This window comes from Nuphar pumila, chromosome 17, assembly GCF_984573655.1.
Source record: "Nuphar pumila chromosome 17, dmNupPumi1.hap1.1, whole genome shotgun sequence".
Lineage (NCBI taxonomy): Eukaryota > Viridiplantae > Streptophyta > Magnoliopsida > Nymphaeales > Nymphaeaceae > Nuphar > Nuphar pumila.
In genome coordinates, this window is record NC_143265.1 from 46,095,636 (window position 1) to 46,108,292 (window position 12,657).

General features: G+C 36.6%; 1 protein-coding gene across 2 annotated transcripts in view; it reads left to right on the forward strand.

Annotated features, from left to right (window-relative positions):
* The first annotated feature begins 10,268 nt into the window (after positions 1–10,268).
* LOC149811928 (guanosine nucleotide diphosphate dissociation inhibitor 2) overlaps positions 10,269–12,657 on the forward strand; it is a 65,652-nt gene continuing 63,263 nt past the window's right edge. Inside the window, exons 1-3 of one of the 2 annotated variants that reach the window (XM_089993544.1) lie at positions 10,269–10,603; positions 11,378–11,440; positions 11,562–11,645. In XM_089993544.1, the coding sequence (XP_089849670.1) occupies positions 10,517–10,603; positions 11,378–11,440; positions 11,562–11,645 (234 nt within the window). In that variant the 5' untranslated portion in view covers positions 10,269–10,516. Of the gene's footprint in view, positions 10,604–11,317; positions 11,441–11,561; positions 11,646–12,657 lie in introns of both variants that reach the window. The other variant, XM_089993545.1, reaches the window with a different exon arrangement.

The following is a 12,657-nucleotide window of genomic DNA, read 5'->3' on the forward strand; positions in this document are numbered from 1 at the left end:
CTCGTACTCCAACAGGTGATCAGTCATTTTGTAACTCATATATTTCGAGCATCGAGGTGTTAGTGGCAGGGCAGAACTTGCCAACTAACATAATTCTGCTAGATATGACTGAGTTTGACGTCATTCTAGGCATGAATTGGTTGTTTGAGTATCATGCTCAAGTTCTCTATAGAGAAGGCAAGGTAGTCCTATTCCTGCTTAATCCTCCTATTTTGAAAATCAAGCTTTCTTGACTATTTTGACATAGTCGTTTGATTTCTTCTTTCAAAGCCCAAAAGTATTTGTGAAATGGGGGTACTGCGTTGCTGGTCAGTATTACTTCAATTGAGCCTGAGTTAGTTCCGCTCGAGGACTTGGACATAATTCAGGAGTTCTCTGAAGTATTCCCAGAGAAACTGCCTGGATTACCCCCAAAATGTGAGATCGAGTTCATCGAGTTGTTGCCTAGAACTATTCCTATTTTCAAGGCACCGTATCGTATGGCTCCAACAGAGCTCAAAGAGTTGAAGCGGCAGTTGGAAGAACTTTTGGAACAAGGTTTTATCTGACCTAGTGTATCTCCTTGTGGTGCACTAGTGTTGTTCGCGAAAAAGAAAGATGGATCTTTGAGGTTGTGCACTGACTACCGGATGCTCAACCAAGCGACTATTAAGAATAAATACCCGTAGCCGAGGATCAAAGACTTTTTCGATCAGTTTCAGAGAGCGAGGATTTTCTTGAAGATAGACCTCAGATCAGGTTATCATCATCTTTGTATTAGAGATGAAGATATTGTGAAGACAACTTTCTGAATGAGATATGGTTTGTACGAGTTCGTGGTGATGCCATTTGGCCTCACGAATGCACCAGCTGCATTCATGGATTTGATGAACCGGATTTTCATCTATTCATGGATACTTTTGTGATCATGTTTATATATTTTGATCTACTCAGAGAATTCTGAGCAACATCGAGAGCATTTGCGTATCATTCTGGGAGTACTTTGTGAGCACAGTTTGTTTGCCAAATTCTCCAAGTGCAAGTTTTGGCTTGAGCAAGTTATGTTTCTGGGTCACGTATTATCCAAAGATGGGTGTCAGTTGATCCAACAAAGGTTGAAGTAGTGTTAGGCTGGAAGCAACCTCAGAATGTTTCAGAGATTCATAGTTTTCTCGGGTTAGTAGGATACTACCGACGATTTATCCAGGTCTTTTTAAGAATTGCGCTACCATTAACAAAGCTTTTGTGTAAAGGCGTCAAGTTTGAGTGGAATAATGCTTGTGAAGAAAGTTTTCAGATCTTGAAGTCTAAGCTGACGACCTCACCAGTGTTAGCATTACCTTCAGGTACAGGTAGTTTTGTGGTGTACATAGACGCCTCTAGAATGGTTTTGGGTTGCATGCTAATGTCGCACGACAAGGTGATTGCTTATGCTTTAAGGCGGTTGAAGATTCATGAGAGGAATTACCCAACTCATGACTTAGAATTGGCAGCAGTGATGTTGGCCCTGAAATCTTGGCGACACTATTTGTATGGAGAATCGTTTGAGGTTTCTTTAGACCACAAGAGTCTCAAGTATTTATTCCCTCAAAAGGAGTTGAACATGAGACAACGACGATGACTCGAGTTTATCAAGGATTATGACTTTACGTTGTCTTACCACCCTGGTAAGGTGAACGTTGTGGCAGATGCGCTCAGTCGCAAGTCGAGCAGTATTCTGGCTAGCCTCGTGTGGAGCCAGAAGCTGATTGAAGATTTCGTGGCTTAGAAGCCTTTTTCGATTGGAAGCGGATTGATCAAATTGTCTGATCTGACCATTCGATAAGAGTTTTTGCCTAGAATTATGGTGGAACAAAGATGTTTAAAGATTTACAAATGAAATATTGGTGGAACGGTATGAAGCGTGAGATAGCAGTGTACGTGTTGAGGTGCTTAACTTGTCAGCAAATCAAGATTGAGCACCAACGTCCTGGTGGTTCCATGCAGAGGATTGAGATTCAATGGAAATGGGAAGATGTTACTATGGACTTCGTGGTATATTTACCGCAAATCATACGTAAGCATGATGCGATTTGGGTAGTTATGAATAGACTCACCAAGTCTGTCCATTTCTTACCTATTAGGATCAGTCAGTCTCTTGAAAGCTTAGTTGACTTATATGACAGAGAGATTGTACAATTGCATGGCGTACCTATGTCAATTATTTTCGATCGTGATCCCAGGTTCACATCGCGACTATGGGATCAATTGTAGTCTGCTTTGGGTACAAGGTTAAGTTCAGTACAACTTTTCACCCTCAGACTGATGGTCAATTAGAGAGGACTATTTCAGACATTAGAGGACATGTTGCGAGCTTGTATGCTCAACTGGAAGGGCGAATGAGATTCACACCTATGTTTGGTCGAATTTGCGTATAATAACAGTTATCATGCTAGTATCGGGATGGCTCTGTACGAAGCACTGTACAGGGGACCTTGCCGATCATCATCGTATTGGGACGATATCAGCGATAGATCCAGAGAATCGTCGATTGCTCTTCAGCACTACACTCAACAAGTGTAGAAGATCTGAGAGTGCTTGAAAGCAACACAAAATAGGCAGAAGAGCTATGCAGATAAGAGACGACGAGAGCTATCATTCAAGGTTGGTGACATGGTCTTTGTCAGAGTTTCACCGACCAAGAGCGTGTTCCATTTATGTAAGAAGGAAAAGTTGAGTCCCAGATACGTTGGACCGTTTGAGATTTTGGAAAGAGTTGGTGAGGTGGCATATCGGGTTGATCTACCTCAACAGTATGCCCATATTCACAATGTTTTTCATGTGTCGATGCTAAGGAAATAAATTCCTGACCCATCACACATCATTCATTATGAAGACGTGAAAGTTCAGGAAGATCTTACGATGGTAGAATGAATAATTGAGATTATTGATCGACGATATCAAGTTTTGCATGCGAAGATTGCACTGTTAGTTAAAGTACACTGGCAACACCATGACATCGAAGAATGCACATGGGAACCAGAAGCGAGCATGAAAGAAAAATATCCTGATCTTTTTGTAGCCTAATGATGGTGATTTTGCGAACGAAATCCTTTTAAGGAGGGAAGGATGTAAAGCCCACGATATTTCTGAGATAATGAAATATGATGTATTTCAGATAATGAAATTCTTGGTATGATTATGAGAATTTTTCAAAATTGCATATATATGATATACGAGGCCTTAAACCGCGTAAGTAAGATGAACATAGCAATTGAAGGCAATCCGTGATGAATTAACTTCTGAGAATTCTAGGGTAAATTCATAATATATATTTAATTTATCCTCAAATTTGGAATACAAACGAAGAAAAAAACTCGTTATTTCATGTGAATTACTGAAAACGTGTATCGATAGAACATGAGTCATAACGAGAGCAAATTTCGTGAGAGATGAAATTTTATGGAGATAAGACTTAAGGATTTAATTGTAATTGTGAATTTAAGAATGAAAATATATGGTGATATTTTATTTTATTCTATTATTTAAAGAATTAATAAGGATTTATTCTCCTTTTTTTTATTGAAATGAACTGACATTGCTCATCGTGAGCTCAAGGGAACTTGAAATGACTGTCATTCTAACTCCTCTAAACTTAAAATAAGCTTGGCTAAGTCTGACTGACAACAAGCTAAGGGTGAATTAGGGGCAAAATGATAATTTTATTGACAAAATGGGGTAAACTGACCTCTAGATTGGGATAAACCTAGGGGTGAGACTCTTACACTGCACTGCAGGGGTTTGACATCTGCGAAAGAAGGTGTCTGAAACAGACCTGAAAATTTTGGGGTGTTTACAATATCACATATCTATCTAGTTTACTATTGTAATCATCACATATCTATTTGGTTCACTTCTGAAACCATCTTATGAATTCAACAAAACAATCCATTAACTCGAGACTGATAATGCAAAACTTTTACTTGATATTAGAAATTTTGTCATAAATCGTACATATCGATTTAGGATCTGAGATTTTAATTGAAGGTTCTTACATATGTTAAATACTTATCCTCAAAACTCAGACCTTAACTCATTACAAATTAAGAAATAAAATTTCTAGAATACATACTCATTTATGATCATAGAACAGTCTTGTCTAATTTTGTGTCTTCAAAGAAAAATCAATTATAAATTGTTTAGGAAGAATTAAATGCTAATATTTTTACTATGAGTGACTTGATATGTCATATTCAAGCCCATAAATTTTCAAAAATTAATTCGAATTCAGCTGAGAGCTAAAAATCTTGAAACATGTACTATTTCTCTTACTCGACAGAACATGTTCCTGAAAATTATAGATTCTAGACAAACTTTCGTGATTTTTTTTTTCAAACTGTGAGAAATCAACCTCTAAAATTTTAACAAAGTGTTCTTCCATATTTAGACTAACATATCCTAAAATTTTAGTCATATATCCTGAGTATTCTAGGAGATATGATTTTTATAAAATATTCTATTGTTACATACTCATAGTTAGGACAAAAGTTCTATACCAACTTACAAATGGCATATCTCTTAATCCATAACTCATTCAAGACTAAAATTTGACCTGAGATTACTTTCATATGTATGTAAGATCTTCACCAAATTTCAAAATTTATGGGTCTACGATTTGAGAGAAATGAATTTATCTTTTTAACTGGTCAAATAAAAAATACCACAGAACAAAATATAACAAGAATCAACTAAGAAACTTTAAGTTTTTAAAAAGAACTTCAAGAAAATCATCCAACAGTTTTTAATCCATAGAGAACATATTAAATCCATTCATACAATTATTTAACATATTATACATACAGAAATTCAACACATAACATGAATAAAACACCCGAAATCAACTATTTTTCAAAAAGAAACATGTTCTATACTATGAATAAAAATCTATTTTATGAAAGAAATCATGGTTTTAAATTATCTATACATAAAACAATATTAGTTTACATGAATCTAGGCTGCCATATGTGTTGATAGGCATCCAGAGATCATCCCACTACATGCTCATGTATCCTAGCACCATACACACGTACATAGGTGAACCTACCTCAAATCATTGGATCCTATGAACATTTCTTCCTAAAATTCATCTTTGTTGATTAGCTTCTTCCCACAACTGCACAACCAATGGAGATGCAATCACACCCTACTAGGCATCTATGAAGGGTTTTCTCAGAGAGGGGTGTGTAGAGAGGGGTGTGAGGTAGGAAGAAGAGAAAGGGAGAGAGAAAAATGTCTGAGAGGAGAAAAAAAGAACTTCATCTAAATAATCTTCCTCAAGAGGTCCCTTAATTAAACAAAAAACCTAGCTAATTAGGACTCTTGATTAATTAAAAAAATAATTTATGAATGCTAGCTAATTAGAATTCTTAATAAAATAAGAAAACAATTTATAAATCCTAGCTAATTGAGACTTTAAATTATATAAGAAAACAACCTCGCTAATTAAATAAGATAAGTATAAAGAAAAAAGAAGTTGGGGACGTCCCACCATGGGTTGGACTTGACTTGACTTGAGTTTTTCATATTTTGGACTCTAGAATCTAAGAGGATTAACATCAAATGAGGCTTCCCACTCCTAGGTTTTAATTACACTATTTGTGGTCCATTTGGATCCAGATACTAAAATTATAATTATCCAAATTAAAATTCAAACAAGAATTGAAACATGAATTTCATCTTTATTCCACAAAAAATTATCAAAAAAATCTAAGGTGTTGCATTAAACCTCGTGGCAAAAAGGGGCTTAAGATTCCATGTCACTAATGCCTTAACCCTTATAAATTGAGAAGGCCAACTTGAATATACTTTTTATAAATTATAATTTGAAAAGCAAGGCTTGTAAGAAGAAGAACTATAGAGGAAAGTTACAAGAGTCTATTGAGGAAGATCCTGAAGCCCAACCCCATTGCCAAGGGTTTGGTGAAGAATTCTGTATGGAAAGATTCTCTTACTTCTCGATAATGTTGAGAGCTCCACCACTCATCCCTTTTGAGTAGTCTCAAAGTGGGTCCCAAGACCATACAAGGAGCCAAGGGTGAGTTCAATTGGTCCAAGAAGGTGCTTTGGGTTATAGACCCATCTCAAATTGTCGTGAGTTGGGCAAGGGTGAGCACTTGTGCCGATTTGATGCTCGAAAGATCATTAAGGGTCTTGTAATGGTAAATGTGTTCAAAGCTCCAAAAAGCATGAAGGAAGTGTTGAGCGATACAAGGAGTAAATCAAGAATGCAAGAAAATGAGGGAATGGTTCAACTATGACCTCACTCCCCCACTAGGGCAAGCACACATCAAAGCACAATTTCAAAGTACAAGTTCATATCTCAAGGAAAGCAACGATAAGACAAAAGTCATTTGGATTATGGAGAAAACTACGAGAATGCAACTCCTGGTGTTTGGAATGTATCCATGCACTAATTTTTATATCAGTGAAAGCCAACAATGGATCCACCACTAGCAAAGTGAGCTCTCAACTCTATAAGGTCACATATGCAAACAACTCGTGTGTTGAAAAGACACATGGGTGCCGAGTGGTGCTAAGGGCTAAAAGATAGTATTTCAAACAATGTGATAGATCACACCAACATTAGAATTGGATGGCAACCTTCGTAGTAAAACCATGCTTAGTGGGCTAGGAAAATCTCAAGGGAAAGGAGATGATGTAGACCCAAAATTTGAAGACCTTGATCCAGACCCATTGTCTTAAATACTTAATGTGAACCAAGTGGTGAAAGAGCCCTAATCTAGCTCTAAAGGTCTACATCTTGCAAACAAATCTAAGTATGTTTGATCCTCAGTTATTATCCAAGCAACATTTGATGCAAGCCACCTCAACCAAGTGGGATCCATGCCAAGTGTCACCACATCAATCATGCAACTACCTCAACTAGCAACCACATCAGCTGTATGGGACCCATCCTTAGGCATACTATCTTGGGAGCATTGAATGCAAGTGAGACCCATAAGAGATGTCCTTTCTAGAAGGCTCTAAAGGACTTATGGGCCCCATCTTCGATGCGCCCCTCAAGGTCATTAAGCCTCCCCATGAAACTCGTGTAACCCTTTGGGGTTCCTTCTTTAATGGACCTTGTTAGTTGAGCTCTACATTTATGAGCAAAAGAGAATGTCCATCTAAGGAAGAGGTAGACCTATGCGTTTTCTAATTTAATTCTTTGTTTATTGTGATGCTTTAATAAGAGCCCCCTTAGTATATAAAAGGGGTCATTTTGGTGTATTTGGAAGATGTTGAATGAATTGGACCCTAGGAAAACGATTTTGAGAAAGGAAATCAAATCCTAGGAAATTGAAATTATGGGAATTCGGGCCTTGAGGAATTGGAAATCGATTTTGACTCTGGAAAATGATGGAAAGTTTTCATTTGAAAATTCAGAAATGAATTCTAAGACAAGAAATATTTTCAGGAAAAATCAGGGAAAACTTAGCTTGGGAAAATCAATCTTTTAAAACATTTTCAAAGCATCTTGAGAAATCGATTTCTTTGAAATGGAGTTTTTGTGATTTTATCAAAGGAAAAGCATGTGCTTTCATGATGCAAACTATCCTGAATGAATGAATGTCATTTTATGAAAATATCTTTTTAGGAAAATATGCAATTTTAAAATTAAACTAAGGTAAGATTACCACATATTCTGACTATGGCCATAAATATGCTTGTAATTTACTTAGTTAATTCTAAAATATTTTGTAAGATTGAAGATATGCGGTGAATTTTGGAAGATAGCCTAAGAGTGTAGGCTCGGTGTGACTATTAGGAAGATGTTGAATCTGGGTCTCGTCCATATTCCGACTAAGGCCGTAAATATAGACTCCACTGAGTTCATCAACTCCCTAAGAGTTGGTGCGCATGTCATTCGTGTTCATCCACAGTGGTTTTCAAAGGAAATGCATGAATCACATAATCATGATATTGCAGAAATTCAAACTATATGATATGTATCCTAATCTAAGCAGAGAAGCAAATCTCTTATTCCAAAATTTATATTATTACATCACTAAATAAAATGAAAGAAAGAAAATTGCAGATTCCGGCTCGTTCATTTGAATGTCCCTGCCAGGCTTGAAATGAAGTTAACTCAAATATGTGGGTTTCTTAAGATGTGTAAGTCATTGGAACCTTTCTTTTAAGCCTTACTTAAGCCTTAACTCCTCATAAGACCAAACCTACCCAAAATATCTTTTTTGACATAGCTGAATTTTCATTAGACTTGCAAAAGTTGCCCAACCTCTCTTTTGGGGTCTAAAACTTTGAATCAAACATTCCTAGGATACCTATATTATACTCTCAAAAAATTAGAATTTTATCATATTTCTCTATAGAGAGGTTAATTTTACAAACCAGATCTGTTTTACCCAAACCTAGTCTAACCTACAAAAAATTCAATTTTGCCCTATAACTTGTTCAATTTTTAACTCCTAAAATACAAGCCCCTTGACCCTAAAAATTGGCCTAAACACTCATTAAGGTGTCTAGATTCATCCCTTAATTTTTGGGACTTTTTGGTTACATCATTTGAGTGTACAAGATTTTTTACCGATTCTTATCAGAACCAGTCTACCCTCTTACTCTAATTGACTTTTGACCTAACCTTGAGCCTAGCCTAGCCCACCTAAGCTTTAAAACTTAAACATATGCCCATCCGAACACATCAACAATATAAAATGATTTTTATTTGCTTCATTGTTTTTAGTTGTATATTTTAAATTAAAATATATCATAATTTATTATAAATATGCACATATTTCTATTACTTATTGACCTATTTCATCATAAAAACATTAATAGAAATATGATATATCTAGTCCCGACCATGTGGATGGAAATGTGCTGGTGCTAATAAAGGGAACAAAAAATGATTGTTTTGTTCTTAAAAATGGTGCATTTTCTGAAATGCCTACCAATTTGCCAAAATCGTCTCTATGCCCAAAATGGCTTATTCTCAAAACTTTTAAGATATTTGTACCCGTTGCACAAAAGAACCTACTGATGTCCGCGCAATAGAGATGTACGTTGTTCAAAGGTCACACCATATCAATAATTCACATAACAATTTTGAGGACCTCATTACTAGTAGAGTTGTAAAAAGCCAAGAATCAGAATTTTGGACAATGAAAGATTTCGTCAAATTGGTAAGCATTTTGAAAAACATGCCATTTTAGAAGAACATTATGATTGTTTTTTTGTAAAAAAAAGAAACCTTATAATCTATTTGCTTTGGGATTGATGTCACCTTTATATGTAGAATAGATAGATTTAGTATATAAAACATGTCAATAACGTCCCTAAACGATCAAGAGAATGCTGAATATATAGAATGTGCGTAAGGACTGCTGAATAAGTAAAAAAATTGAGCAGTTTGTTTTAAAGTTCTCTCTTTCTTTTTCAAGCACGGAAGACAGCCCCACGAGGGATCGGACCTAGCACGCTCACTGAAAGTGGGCCGGATACGGGGCTCAATCATAGCAACTGAATTTGAAAATACGCAATAGATTCAAATCCAGAACAAAATAAAAACTTGATCCGATATATCAGACTTGAACCCTGATCCATCCTAAATTGGTCCGATACATGCTGGATCAGACAAAAAAGTGGGTGAAAAACATGGTTTTAAATCACGTAACAAGTGCATACAGTTTAGATTTGATTCAGATCCAAACATAGATCCCATAGAGGAGGCTGGTCCAGATCTGAAAGATCCTAATTCACATTGGGATTGAGAAACATACCCTAGAACATAAATGAATAATATGTTGGACTAGGGGAGATCCCGATCCATTTGCACTGGACGCTCTTAGCAACTAGCAACCACAAACAGGTTGAAGGGATGACTTGGTCATTTAGAGAGAGTAGAGGGACATACTTACATTGGGATTGAGAAACAAACCCTAGAACATAAATGAACAATATGTCAGACTCGGATCGGGGGGATCCGACCTACTCCGATCCCTCTGGACACTCGTAGCAACCACAAACGGGTTAAAGGGATGACTTGGTCATTTAGAGAGACTAGGAACATACTCACATTGGGATTGAGAAACAAACCCTGGAACATAAATCAACAATATGTCGGAGTAGGATCGGAGAGATCCGACCTACTCCGATCCATTTGTACTGGACAGTCGTAGCAACTAGCAACCACAAACAGGTTGAAGGGATGACTGGTCATTTGGGGAGAGTAGAGGGATATACTGGGGATCATCGCGGAAATAGGAAGGGGTCGTGTCGTGAGATAATTTATATGATATGAGAGAGAAAAAGAACAACCCCGCATGTTTTCAGCGACTCTGTCTTTTCTCTTCTCCTTTTTAGTCAGCAGGCGGCATCTTCTTTCTGCTGCCCCCTCTTCTTCTCCTTTCTTTTCTGCCGCTCTCCTCTTTCGTCTGTGAATCCCTATATATATATAGAGAGGGGGGCGTACCGTTTCTCAGTCATCTTCCGGTGATTTTATTTTATTTTTATTTTTTTTGTTGGAGGGACCGCCGCCATGGATGAAGAATACGACGTGATCGTTCTGGGAACCGGACTCAAAGAGTGCATCCTCAGTGGTTTGCTTTCTGTGAATGGGCTCAAGGTCAATTTTCTTCTTTTTCCTTTCTCGTTATTTCCTTCCTTCGATTTGATATTTTTTTTCTTTTCTTTTGGTAATAGCTTTCATTTATTTTCTGCTTAATGGAATCGAGGGGAGGTTCTTGTTTCTTTTCTTTCTTTCTTTTTGTCGAGAGGGTTGGGGTCCGAGATCTTTGTTTCCCTGTACGTAGGTGAGGGACCGCATTGGTTCTTCTCATCTCATGATTAGTATGCGCGAGTCAAATGTAAAATGGCGAGTATCAGATTGTATAATTGCGATCTATCTGTTTTATTTGGTTGCTTACCTGAACGGCTTGATCATGCCTGTGGAAATTCAAGGAGCTTTTATTTTCTTATTTGTTTTGCTTCCGAATAGTGGGCTTGTGCTTCTCGGACGTGTAGCTTTTGATTCAATTGAAAAAAGCGAAAAGCGTTTGCACATGGTGATTGAGTTGAATGTCTGTTCTCGATTATTATTGCTTCTAACTGGTTGTCTATTTGTTTTTTTCATTACACAAAACTAAACTTGTTATTAACTATATTATCAAATTTCTGCTGGTTAACGTGATCCTGTTCAGTCTGGTTCGGGCTTCAGATCCTATTCATTGACATCTTCATCGGCGTTCCACTTGGAACATGCTAAGACTTTTGTTCGGCTTATCTGTTGCATACGCTTAGTTTCCTGTTCTAATATTCTGTGATCTTCTTGTCAGAGCAGACAGTTCCATGTCTCATCCACATCTATTATTCTTAATGGGTTTGATCCACGTGGTACCAGGTCTTGCATATGGACAGAAATGATTATTATGGCGGAGAGTCATCATCTCTAAATCTCATTCAGGTGCTATGCTTAGGAATGCCTGCACGCCGTTTATACATTTCATGTTTGTGTTTTTTCAGGAAAATACTTATGGTGGTGTCCTTTGTCATGTTTTTCTCTAAAACCATATTTGTCTCCACAGCTTTGGAAGAGGTTCAGAGGAAATGATAAACCTCCTGCTCATTTGGGTTCTAGTCGGGACTATAATGTTGACATGATTCCAAAGGTAACAAACAGTTATAGCCTCTATCTGCTTCATTTTGTTCTTCCTGGTTTCCTATTCAGCTGTTTTTTTTTTAATACTTCCCCCTCCCCCCTTCTAAACAGGGTTAGATTTGTTCTTTTTCTCACTGATTAATTGGTGGCATATGGTTTTCTCTTATGTACTTATGACTCAATGTTCGAATTCACTGTTACTATTGTTATTTTGTTTTTAAATCTTTAATCTGTGCTATCATATGGAATATGAACATGACCAAGCCGCTTGAATTAGATGAGTTTATTTGGCATCTAATTTGACAATAGCGTTCTAGGCCCAAAATAGAGAAACAAAGATGGGGAAATTACAGTATTTTGCTCAAAATTTCATGGATGGCAAATATATGCTTTTACAAAGATTTTGCTGAACTGATATGAAAAAAAGAACAGCCAATCTTAGAAGACATTGAGAGGAAATTTATGTTATTTTCATTGGTTTATTATCTGTAAATTTATAACAAAAAATAAATTTTTTGTAAGGAAGAACCTTTGCTTTCTCAAGAGTTTTATTTGAATTTTTGATACTAACTATCCTATTTTTGTATTTTAGATGGTTGGAATTGGGAGGGAAAAGAGGAGAGGGATAGTGAGAAAGATAGGTGGTTCGGCTAAAGGGACAGAGGGAAAATTGAGGAGGGAAAGTAGTGAATTGAGAGGGAGGGAAATGAGAGGGAAGGAAATCTCAATTATTTTAGAAAACTAAGTAAGAAAGTCAACCCTAGATAGGAAAAGCCCTAACTATAGCCTAATCCACTCTAGTAGACTCGAGAGGTCAAGAAACTCATGAGAGTTCTATTCAATTGCCAAAAGATACAATATGAGCTTATGAGCTTGAATGTTTGGAATTATATGATCAATGCATTCGTATAATCCACCACTCGGCTACATGAAATAAAAAGAATATAAAATGAATAAATAATTACAATAAATCAATAATTTCTATATAATATATTAAAAAGTGTGACACTAAATTACTTGGC